The following is an 11,798-nucleotide window of genomic DNA, read 5'->3' as shown; positions in this document are numbered from 1 at the left end:
CCTGGCTTCTACCCATAAAATACACACATGCTACAGGAAACGAGGCATAACCTGGGAGGCTTCCTACCCAATTACTGTTATTTTTATTGTGATTAAAACATTGAGAAATTGGTTCCATTATAGATCGATACTCCATATCTATTATGGATGGAATAGCAGAAGCTACCTAACAGACATGAGGGGTCATTCATTTCAGAAATGTGGCATACGTATAGTATTCACTCTGGGGTGAGACAGAATGTTCGTGTAAGGAGTTCAGAAACCTCAGTGCCAGTTGAAATTTGGCAGTTGGTTCCGCCCCGCTGTTCTTAAAGGTATCTCTGCGAGGATTTAAAAGTGGCTCCTAGCCATGGCTTAAGATTTTTATGTTTCACTGTTTCTGTTTAGATTCTGCGATATGTATCCAGTAGTGAAGGGTTATGAAGTTCCTTAGAGTTAGAGCTAAATGATCACAACTGTCAATAGTTGGTAAAATCCGAGGGGAAAAAAGTCATATACATATACAATTTAATTAATTAATATTATTATCAATGTTTCACCTTTTGACAGGTGGTAGTGGCATCCAGTAGACAATCCACAAGAAAGAAAAACAGAGATTCCTTGGAGTGATTTCAAATTTCAGACTTTGTCAGGGTCTTTGAAGTCATCATTTTGGGGATTGCTGGTCATGCTCTCCAGTGTGCATCTGTTGAAGAAAAAGGAGAAAGAGCCAGAAAACTCTGAGATTGGAGTTAGACCTTATTTAAAATTGCTTTTCAGTCTAAATCCTTTTTTCAAAAGGGAGACTTTTGTTGTTGATCATTTTCTATTCCTTTGAAGAGTTCAATGTATTGAAATTTAAAATGTGTAATAAGTAACATGAACGTACTATAAATAAATATGTTAGGACATGCTCCATATCCTCCTCACTTTACCGAGACATGGAGAATAAATGTGACTTTTTAAAAAATTCTGTTTTCTTTTAGAGCAAATTGAATTTACAGAATGGATAAATTATAGGAGTGATGGTACACATTGTAGAAGGGCTATTTGATTTTCAAAGCACCATATAGACTTCATGGAAACAGCTGAATTTCTTAACATATACAAATCATAGTGCATACTATTCAAGATACAAGACATTATAGCGAAGAACTCTATTGCACAAAGCAAAATACTCCTATCTCATAAATAGAAGTAAAGTTTGAGTGACCTACTCTTAATTTTATATCTATATAACACAACATGAAATAAAAAATTAGCAATATGAAAGGAAGGAGGACTGTTGATTATCTTATACTTTTGCCATAAATCAGAGGACACTTTTTTCTTTAAAAAAATTTTTTTTAAGATTTTATTTATTTATTTGACAGAAAGAGAGATCACAAGTAGGCAGAGAGGCAGACAGAGAGAGCGGAGGAAGCAGGCCTCCCGCCAAGCAGAGCACCCGATGCGGGGCTCCATCCCAGGACCCTGAGATCAGGACCCGAGCCAAAGGTAGAGGCTTTAACCCAGTGAGTCACCCAGGCATCCCGAATTATCTAGAATATAGGTAGACAAGTAGCTTATAAAATGAGTACCATCTAAGCAGCTTGAATTCACTCTGCACTATGTAGACCTTGAGAAAGGCTACTTGAAAGATGAACTTGAGTGTTGGCGTTGAGCTACGGGACATCACGTATGCACAGTGAGAAAACTCCCACTGTGTTTGAATTTTTAATAGTTTATGACCCAATAGATACTTTTGGTTGTTCAAAACTCTATCAGTTTTTCTTCTTAATACAAATACATATAATGCAAGTTTGTTTCTGTAATCTTATAGCGAGCAGTATTGAAAACTACTAAGATTAATTGTAATGAATATACATTTGGAAAATGTATATGTAATATAAAATGTAAAATGTATCAAGGACATCTATCTGGCTCAGTCAGTAGAGCATGCAACTCTTGATCTCCGTGCTGTTATGAATTCAAGCCCCATATTGGGTGTAAAGATTACTTTAAAAAGAAATTTAAAAAGTAAAATGATGAAGGGCACCTAAGTCACACAGTCAGTTAAAGGTTCAACTCTTGGTTTTAGCTCAGGTCCTTATCTCAGGGTCAGGAGATTGAGTCTGCTTAAGACTACCTCTCCCTTTCCCTCTGAAATACATACATACATACATACATACATACATACATGCTCTTTTTTAAAAAGTAAAATTATGGGGCTCCTGAGTGGCTCAGTGGGTTAAAGCCTCTGCCTTCGGCTCAGGTCATGATCCCAGGGTCGTGGGATTGAGCCCCACAGTGGGCTCTCTGCTCAGCAGGGAGCCTGCCTCCCTGCCCCCTCTGCCTGCCATTCTGTCTGCCTACTTGTGATCTCTCTCTCTCTCTCTCTGTCAAATAAATAAATAAAATCTTTTAAAAAATTTAAAATAAAAAGTAAAATTATGATAATCGAGGAAACTGGATGTGGGGTACATGCAAACTGTACTTTCTTCTCAATTTTTTGTAAATCTAAAACTGTTTTTGAAGTACCTGGGTGGCTTAGTTGTTAGGCATTTGCCTTCAGCTCAGGTCGTGATTCTAGGGTCCTGGGATGGAGCCCCATATCAGGCTCCCTGCTCAGCTGGAAGCCTGCTTCACCCTCTCCCACTCCCCCTGCTGTGTTCCCTCTCTTGCTGTCTCTCTCTCTTGTCAAATAAATAAAATCTTCAAAATAAATAAATAAAACTGTTCTTAAAAAATAATGTCTATTATAAAAGAAACAAGAGCAAAACCTTTTCTGTTTTATTCAATCTCGTTATAGGATTTTTTCCATTATCTGTAAGATGTTAAGTACTCAGATATAAAACAAACATTAAGATAGTTCCGTAATATTTTCCTTTTGAAAATGTCAAATTTCTTAACTTTTTGAGTCATTTCTAGAAGTTAGTGCAGACCTCTATCTAATATTTGGTTTGCTAATACCTAATAAGAAGAGGACAATATAGATTTTTACTTCCTCTGTAAAGCAAAAACACATGGAAAATTTCTTGCTATTATCTCTAAGTTTATTTACTTAAAAAATTTAATCTTTTAGATTTAAGAGTGAGATTCATTTTATACTTTACTTATTAAGTATTTTCTAAAACTCGGAATAGGACTAATTCTTAGAAAAGAACTAATAAATAGCAGATCTCTGGAACTTTTCTTTACAAAGGTTACATAAAAATGTGTGCAATCTTACAAGTGGTAATGTGAAATTTTACCTTAACTTGAAGTAGTATTTTAAATACTACTCAAAAGATACTCATATTTATTACCCTAAGTTTATCCATTTAGCTGTTTTAATTTAAAATTTTTTTTTACCCCATTGAAGATGGTAATAAATATATTCTTGTTGCTATATTCCAAAACAGTGCTTAGAAATACTGATGCTGAGAGCTATTTCTGTGATTACTTTGATGACATTTCTGGAGACTAGCATATTGATTTTTAAAATTAATATTCTGTGTATGAGGAATGGTATTCTTTACTTTCTATTTGTGGAGAATTGAACAGCACCACCACTATAAGTGATGTGCTGGTATGTTACCTTATAAATGCTCAAGGTACAGCTTCTAATGTTGAAAAATAGAAAAATAAATTGACCTTGATGAAGTGTGTCTTCTTTTGTCTGTTCCCAGGAAAGTTTATTTCAGGTATTTCTACTGCTGAAATGATTAGCGTTAACAGCTTTTTCCCTCCATTTTATTTTACAGGGTCTCTTCATCTTCCTGATATATGGGGTATACAACACAGAGGTAAGTCTGCTTGGAGTATCTCAAGGCTGACAGAGTGAATGAGAGAAATGACAGGTTTCTTATCTTGATAACTGAAGAACAAAGTTGGCTTTTCATATGAGTGTCCTACTGCCCTTCATGCTTGGACTAGCTTATATGCATCCCAGCTTACCATTAAACACTGACACCCTGAATAAAGGGACAGCCTCATTTCTCATAGGCATTGACTAATATTTTACTACTGCCTTAAGTTTTTGAATTTTCAGTCTTTCTTTTAACACTTAACTAGACTGGACGGTATTAAAGTTTCACAGTTTTAAGTGGCAGAATGCTTATATGTAATCACATGGAATTAGAAAAATATCCTTTCTTACCTCAAAGTGATGATTAAATATTATCTTTTAAGTTTTTAAGCAAGCTAAGAGAGTCCTGAAAGGAGTAATGGATAATACTTATTGTTTCAGTGGTGGAATTTCTCAGAGAAGTCATTTATTATTTAATTATGAGAAGTTATTTAGCTAGGAATATTATTGAGAAATTTGACTTGGAATTTCATTAAGAAAATATACTATGTAAGTAAATTATTGTCATAGTTTTCTTTTATGAAAAAATACCATGATTTATAAATAGTCTGTTAGGCAAGTTGCTGGTTTAGATTTCTGCATGCTTAATTTGAAAGTGAGTGCTCTGTGTATATTAGGCACTGAGTAAAGACCTGTTTGGTTTTTATTGGTCTTTGATTTCAAGATTTTACTTTGTAATTTTCCCTTGGAAAAAATTCGTAATTTCGCATGTGTTTCTCAGCATTCTGTGCTCGGGGAGGGCAGGGTGAATCCTGGTACAATCTTAGAAAGACCTAGTAGTCAAGTTTTTCGTTAAGTAACGTAAGGGGCTAGGCAACAATATAAGATAGCAAACAGACTCATTAGCCAGACTGAAAAGGTATGTGGGCATTTAAATAACCTCTGATGATGATGAAGTATGTGTGTGGGCGTGTTTTACAGGGTTGCTGCACCTGGATTACAAGCGGTTTCCTTTTCCAGTAGCCTTCAGGTAGGTTGGCAATTAGACAACTTTTTTTTTTTTTTTTTTTTTTTTTTTTTTGCAACGGTACCTCTATTGCGGTTTCAAAGCAGGCTCCTCCTATAAATGCAAAAGCCCATTATTTTTTCCAAACTAAGAGGTTTAACAGAAGCAATGTTTTTAATAAATGTTGAGCACCTGAAGTTTACTGCCTTTAGGTAGAACCAAAAGTGCCCTAAGTGATCCACTTCTGGCTTTGGATTTTGATTCCATACCTGGACTGCAAACTGTAAAGCACAGAAAGCCCCCACTTTTAGTCCTCAGTTTCCCCCACCTCTTCTGCCAGGCTCTTTCTCTGCAGCCCCCAAGCCACGCCGCATTACGGCCCCGCGTAATCCCGCCCCTTGGGTTCCACCTCCTGAGCGTCCTCCCCCAGAAGCCCTCATCCACGTCCATCTCCGTCAGTGCAGCCCACCAATCACGCCTGCTCGCCTGGAAGCCTCTTTCTGCAGGGGATCCAAATCCCCACCCCTCGAGCTCCGGGCCTCCCCTCCGCCCAACCGCCCCAGTGATTGACAGGCCGGCCGGGCGGAAGCTGTGGCGCAGGCGCCCTGGCTCCACAGAGCTCCCCTCTGGCTGGGTTGAGGAGTTCCCAGCAGACACCGCGCCGCGGCTGCGCAGTAGAAGGGAGGCTTTTAATTCCATTGTGGAGAGGACGGCGTTATTTTTATTAACTGGAGGCGACGGCGGCTGCGGCGGCGGCGGTACCCGTAAGTGTTGCCGGTGGGCCGGAGAGGGAGAGGGCGAGGCCTAGGGAAGAGTCACAGGACCATGCGTACCGGTGCCGGAGGCAGCCGGGCTGGGAATTAGTGCTGGGCGCGTTGCGGTCTGGGCGGCGGCGCGGCGGGGTCCTGGGCGCTGCGGTGGTCCCGGCCCGGGGCCCGGTTCCACCCCCTTTCCTCCCTCTTCCCTCTTCCTCCTCCTCTCCTCAGCCAGGCCTCCTCCGGGGTATGAAAATCGGCAGTGGGTTCCTGAGTGGCGGCGGTGGTACCGGCAGTAGCGGTGGTAGCGGCTCCGGCGGCGGCGGTAGTGGCGGCGGCGGCAGCGGCAGCGGCAGCAGCAGCAGGAGGGCAGAGATGGAACCCACCTTTCCCCAGGGTATGGTTATGTTCAACCACCGGCTTCCCCCGGTCACCAGCTTCACCCGGCCGGCGGGGTCGGCCGCCCCTCCCCCGCAGTGCGTGTTATCCTCCTCTACCTCCGCAGCCCCGGCCGCTGAGCCCCCCCCTCCGCCAGCCCCGGACATGACTTTCAAGAAGGAGCCGGCGGCGTCAGCCGCGGCCTTCCCCTCGCAGAGGACCTCCTGGGGATTCTTGCAGTCTTTGGTCAGCATCAAACAGGAGAAACCCGCAGATCCTGAGGAGCAGCAGTCCCACCACCACCATCACCACCACCACTATGGGGGGCTGTTCGCTGGGGCTGAAGAGAGATCTCCAGGCCTAGGAGGTGGGGATGGGGGGAGCCACGGCGTCATCCAGGACCTCAGTATTCTCCACCAGCATGCCCAGCAGCAACCAGCCCAGCACCACCGCGACGTATTGCTCAGCAGCAGTAGCAGGACTGATGACCACCATGGCAATGAGGAGCCAAAGCAGGACACTAATGTCAAAAAGGCAAAGAGGCCAAAGCCAGAATCTCAGGGAATCAAAGCCAAGAGGAAGCCAAGTGCATCTTCCAAACCTTCTTTGGTTGGAGATGGAGAAGGTGCCATCCTCTCCCCAAGTCAGAAACCTCATATCTGTGATCACTGTAGTGCTGCTTTCAGAAGCTCCTATCATTTGCGGAGACATGTCCTCATTCATACTGGAGAAAGACCTTTCCAGTGCAGCCAGTGTAGTATGGGTTTCATTCAGAAATACCTACTGCAGAGACATGAGAAAATTCATAGTAGAGAGAAGCCATTTGGATGTGATCAGTGCAGCATGAAGTTTATTCAGAAGTACCATATGGAGAGACACAAGAGGACGCATAGTGGAGAAAAGCCATATAAATGTGACACTTGCCAACAGTATTTTTCAAGGACTGATAGACTGTTGAAGCACAGGCGCACGTGTGGTGAAGCCATAGCTAAAGGAGCCGCTAGTGCAGAACCTGGGTCATCAACCCATAACAATATGGGTAATCTGGCTGTGTTGTCTCAGGGAAATACAAGTTCTTCAAGGAGAAAAACGAAGTCAAAAAGCATAGCTGTTGAAAATAAGGAACATAAGACTGGTAAAACAAATGAATCACAAATTTCAAATAATATAAACATGCAGAGTTACTCAGTAGAAATGCCTACTGTGTCTTCCAGTGGAGGCATAATTGGCACTGGTATTGATGAACTGCAGAAAAGGGTGCCAAAATTGATCTTTAAAAAAGGAAGCAGAAAGAATACAGATAAAAACTACCTTAATTTTGTGTCACCATTACCAGACATAGTTGGACAGAAGTCCTTGTCTGGGAAACCAAGTGGCTCACTTGGCATAGTATCGAATAATAGTGTGGAGACCATTAGTCTTCTCCAAAGTACGAGTGGCAAACAAGGTCAAATAAGTAGTAATTATGATGATGCCATGCAGTTTTCAAAGAAAAGAAGATATTTACCAACTGCCAGCAGCAACAGTGCCTTTTCTATAAACGTGGGACACATGGTCTCCCAACAGTCCGTCATTCAGTCTGCAGGTGTCAGTGTTTTGGACAATGAGACCCCATTGTCCCTTATTGACTCCTCAGCTCTTAATGCTGAAATTAAGTCTTGTCATGACAAGTCTGGAATTCCTGATGAGGTTTTACAAAGTATTTTGGATCAATACTCCAACAAATCAGAAAGCCAGAAAGAGGATCCTTTCAATATAACGGAACCGCGAGTGGATTTACACACCTCAGGAGAACACTCAGAATTGGTTCAAGAAGAAAATTTGAGCCCAGGCACCCAAACACCTTCGAATGATAAGGCAAGCATGTTGCAAGAATACTCCAAATACCTCCAACAGGCTTTTGAAAAATCCACTAATGCAGGTTTTACTCTTGGACACGGTTTCCAGTTTGTCAGTTTGTCTTCACCTCTCCACAACCACACTTTATTTCCAGAAAAACAGATATACACTACATCTCCTTTGGAGTGTGGTTTCGGCCAATCTGTTACCTCAGTGTTGCCATCTTCATTGCCAAAGCCTCCTTTTGGGATGTTGTTTGGATCTCAACCAGGTCTTTATTTATCTGCTTTGGATGCTACACATCAGCAGTTGACACCTTCCCAGGAGCTGGATGATCTGATAGATTCTCAGAAGAATTTAGAGACTTCATCAGCCTTCCAGTCCTCATCTCAGAAATTGACTAGCCAGAAGGAACAACAGAAAAATTTAGAGTCCTCAACAAGCTTTCAGATTCCATCTCAGGAGTTAGCTAGCCAGATAGATCCTCAGAAAGACATAGAGCCTAGAACAACGTACCAGATTGAGAACTTTGCACAAGCGTTTGGTTCTCAGTTTAAGTCGGGCAGCAGGGTGCCAATGACCTTCATCACTAACTCTAATGGAGAAGTGGACCATAGAGTAAGGACTTCAGTGTCAGATTTCTCAGGGTATACAAATATGATGTCTGATGTAAGTGAGCCATGTAGTACAAGAGTAAAGACACCCACCAGCCAAAGTTACAGGTAAGGTCCCAAAAGTGACCAGGCTGGAGGTCTAATGTAATTTTGTTTTATTTTGAGAACACTGCCATTGGAATGTTTCTACACGATCCTATTAAGAATAATGTAATGCCCTTTCAATGCAACTTTTCATATTTAGTTTATTTTGTTAGCGTGATTTTAGCTCTGTTTGTATTATGATTTTTAATCAAAATCAATAGATTAAAAATAGTTTGACATTCAAAGTGACAATGTTTAGCAATCAAATTTACATGTATAGATCGTCAGGGAATAGCCCAAAAGTTTTAAATGCAAAAAAAAAAAAAAAAAACCAACAAAAAACAAAAAAACCCCAAAAAACAAAAAAACTTTACAAAAAAAAAACAAAACAAAAAATACACAAAAAAAACTTTGTTGCTAGGATTAAGGTTATTCTAATTGCTTTACTCTCAGGAAAGTGTAATAACGCATGGGAATTCTGTACGTTATCACTGTAATGGAATATCCAATTTACAGATAGTATGATATACATTTCATCATTTAAGTAAGGGATCGAAAACATTTCAAATTGCTCTATCTGGGCTGATAAACATTTCATCATTTTTAAGTAAGGGATCGAAAACATTTCAAATTGCTGTCTCCATCTAGGCTGATCCAAAATTCTGAGATGTTGGCTACCTATATTTTGTTGCAGCTTTTAAATGTACTCTGAACTTCCAAACCGTTCATTCCAGCCTGGTAGAACAAATATTCTTGGATCTTTGATCAAAGCCTGGAATGATAGCTTTAATAAAAGAAGAAAAAAAAAATTGCACCCTCTCATCCCAACTGTAACAAGGCTGTAGTTCCAGTAGAAGTTAATGATATCTGGCAGTGTTGATGACTGAGTGGTTCATTGGTACCAGTATTAGAACCCAAGTTGGAATTACATAATTCTTTGAAATTTGGGGTATGCGTTATTTATTATACATGGCTTAAAACATTGTTCTCTTGTCTGTGTTATTACATGTCACCCACACTTCTGTTTTTTGTTCTTGTTCTTGATCTACCCTCTTTCTTAGAGTTCTGAGCCTGCCTTGTTTCCTCTTCTATCTGGACAGTTTCAATTTTAGAATGATTTACATTCCATTAGGTAATTCATTAGGCATTTTATATGCCTTATGGCATTCAAATACTAAACACTGGGATAAATAACCCCCACGTACCTTTTTAAAAAAATAAAACGCATACAGATTTCCATGTATAATAAAGCCCCACATACTTTGAGCTATAGATATTACTAAGGTTGTAATTCCAACCGGTGACTTTTTTTCTAATGTGAGGGAGAAGAGTGTCTGCATTTAGTAATGACATCAGAACCTCTTTGTGTAATTGCAGCCTTTAATGTACATTTTAAAAGGGTGCATTAGTCAGTATTGTACAGGGGTCTTGTAAAGTCATCAAAACTTGCTATGAACGCTAATTGCCATTTGAAGCTACTGATAAGACAGTAAGTAGCTCTGCTCTAAACCACTTTTTAGCAATTGTATTTTTTTCCTGATTATATTTTTTAATGTACTTTGATGTTTATGCTGATGAGTTTTTTATGTACTTTCGGTGATGTTTCAGTCTTATGTACTCTTCTGACGTCAGAAAAGTACCACTGGTTGTTTGCAGTCTTATTGTGTAATCAGCCTACCACAGGCTTCCATGTATAATAAAGTAATTAATATTGTGCAAGTGTAAAACACTTCTGTTATGAAAGCAGTGTTTGGAAAATAAGAAATTATTAAAAATGGTTACAAAATATTAGTTAATTTCCTTTCCCCACTTTCCTCCCTTAAGTCTGCTTACCAGCTAAAGGGTCACCTATTTGTCATTGCAAGTTTCTTAGAAAATGTGTTTAATCCTTTTAAATACACTCAATACTAAAAAGTCTGTATTTCTTATTTTGGTAAGTGCGGTAAGTTCTATTGGGTACAGAGTACAAGCTGTAATCAAAGGATGGAGAGGACCTTTACCACTGTATCTCTTAAGCTGTATGATTTTTCTCCAGTGTTTGTTTTATACAGGTTTTGAATTTCTTTAACTTTTATTGTGTGTACTGAATACTGCATATGTATTATTCTGATTGTTTGCTCTAGTTTACTACCAATAAAAGACCTGTTAATCACAAAATGAAGAAAGGAGATATCACTTAATATCCAGTAACATTTTTCAGGTTTTTTTTTTTTTTTATTAACTACATTTTCTAAAATAATTCACATTGGTGTTATGAAACTGAATTTTAGGGACTTGTATTTTTATTGTGGGGTGTTTTTCTTTTTTTTGAACTCAAGTATTTTCATATTTCTAGGTTTGTTTTATGTGAAAACTGGGTGAGTATTTTCTGTGAGGTGCACTATATATATATGGAAGTGTAGAAATTGAATATTATGTAAATCAGAACATGTTTTGTTGAAATGGGTTTACCTATTCTAAATATTATACCAGAGAGAGTATTTATTGAGACCTCATTTAAAATCAGATTCCAGTATCTTTTGGTTCTAGATGGATCCTTTTTGTCTCAAGAAGGTTGTAATAAGATAACAGTATGACACAAAAAAATGGCCTTGAGCATTTTTAGTAGGAATTAAAAAGTATTAGTCATAGTTTAACCATGTTTTAAAAGGTTGAAAGTATAGATAGCGGAAGGAGAGAAGTAAGACATATAAATATTAGAGATGCAGAAGAGATGTTTGGAAGTGTCTTTTAATTGTAAGTGGCTATGTAAAATCAGAAAATTGTGCTTTGAAATTCAGTGGCTATAAATGTTGAATTAAGGAGTAAAAATATTAGTGGGTGGAATAAGTCTTTGAAACTTTGCTTTTTTTTTTTTTGGCATATGATACTATTGTAGGGAAATGGTAAATTATATTAAGCATAAACATGGATTTTTCTGTAGAGAAATATCTACTCCTGGGCCCACAGGATTATGAAAAGTAAATTAGTTCTTTCTTTGCCAAGGTCATTTCCTAGATTTGGTCATTTTCTTGAACAAGACTGCCAAGCAGAATCTCACGGAGTCTGCTTTCAAGTCCAAGTCTTGATTTCTCTGCACAGTTGACTTCTCCATTCTAGCTAACTTTTTTTTTTTTTTACCCACCTACGCCCCCCACCTTAGTTTCTATCCATGGAATGTCCTTATCTGAATATGATCTTTGTTAAATTAAGGTTTTTACTTTTAAAATATTTGGACATGAAACAGGAAACTATTGTGTTGTTGTACATTCAGGATGAAGTCTGCCATAATTTTAGTAGTTGCTAGTCTCTAATTTGTGTGGTAATTCAAAAATGAGAGCAGAAATACGTGGAAGAAAATCTGTACTTAAAACAATTTTTTTTTAGTAGGCTCT

At 39.0% G+C, this 11,798-nt stretch overlaps 1 protein-coding gene across 2 annotated transcripts; it reads left to right on the top strand.

Moving 5' to 3' along the window:
* Positions 1-5,373: 5,373 nt before the first annotated feature.
* Positions 5,374-10,581, top strand: ZNF281 (zinc finger protein 281). Of its 2 annotated transcripts, none has more exons than XM_004756238.3 (2): positions 5,374-5,518; positions 5,745-10,581. In XM_004756238.3, exon 2 carries the CDS (start codon positions 5,759-5,761, stop codon positions 8,450-8,452), a length of 2,694 nt encoding a protein of 897 aa, XP_004756295.2. In that variant the 5' UTR covers positions 5,374-5,518; positions 5,745-5,758; the 3' UTR covers positions 8,453-10,581. The 2 variants fall into 2 exon arrangements, with proteins under 2 accessions (XP_004756295.2, XP_004756294.2); XM_004756237.3 differs by having other exon boundaries at positions 5,398-5,518; positions 5,741-10,581.
* Positions 10,582-11,798: the final 1,217 nt, after the last annotated feature.

This window comes from Mustela putorius, unplaced genomic scaffold (assembly GCF_011764305.1).
Source record: "Mustela putorius furo isolate JIRA1106 unplaced genomic scaffold, ASM1176430v1.1 tig00000508_pilon_pilon_pilon, whole genome shotgun sequence".
Lineage (NCBI taxonomy): Eukaryota > Metazoa > Chordata > Mammalia > Carnivora > Mustelidae > Mustela > Mustela putorius.
Note: the sequence above shows the minus strand (reverse complement) of the source record. Positions and strands in the feature narration are given on the sequence as shown.

Coding starts and splice junctions, on each gene's coding strand:
- ZNF281 (XM_004756238.3), top strand. CDS start 5,759: ATGAAAATCGGCAGTGGGTTCCTGAGTGGCGGCGGTGGTACCGGCAGT.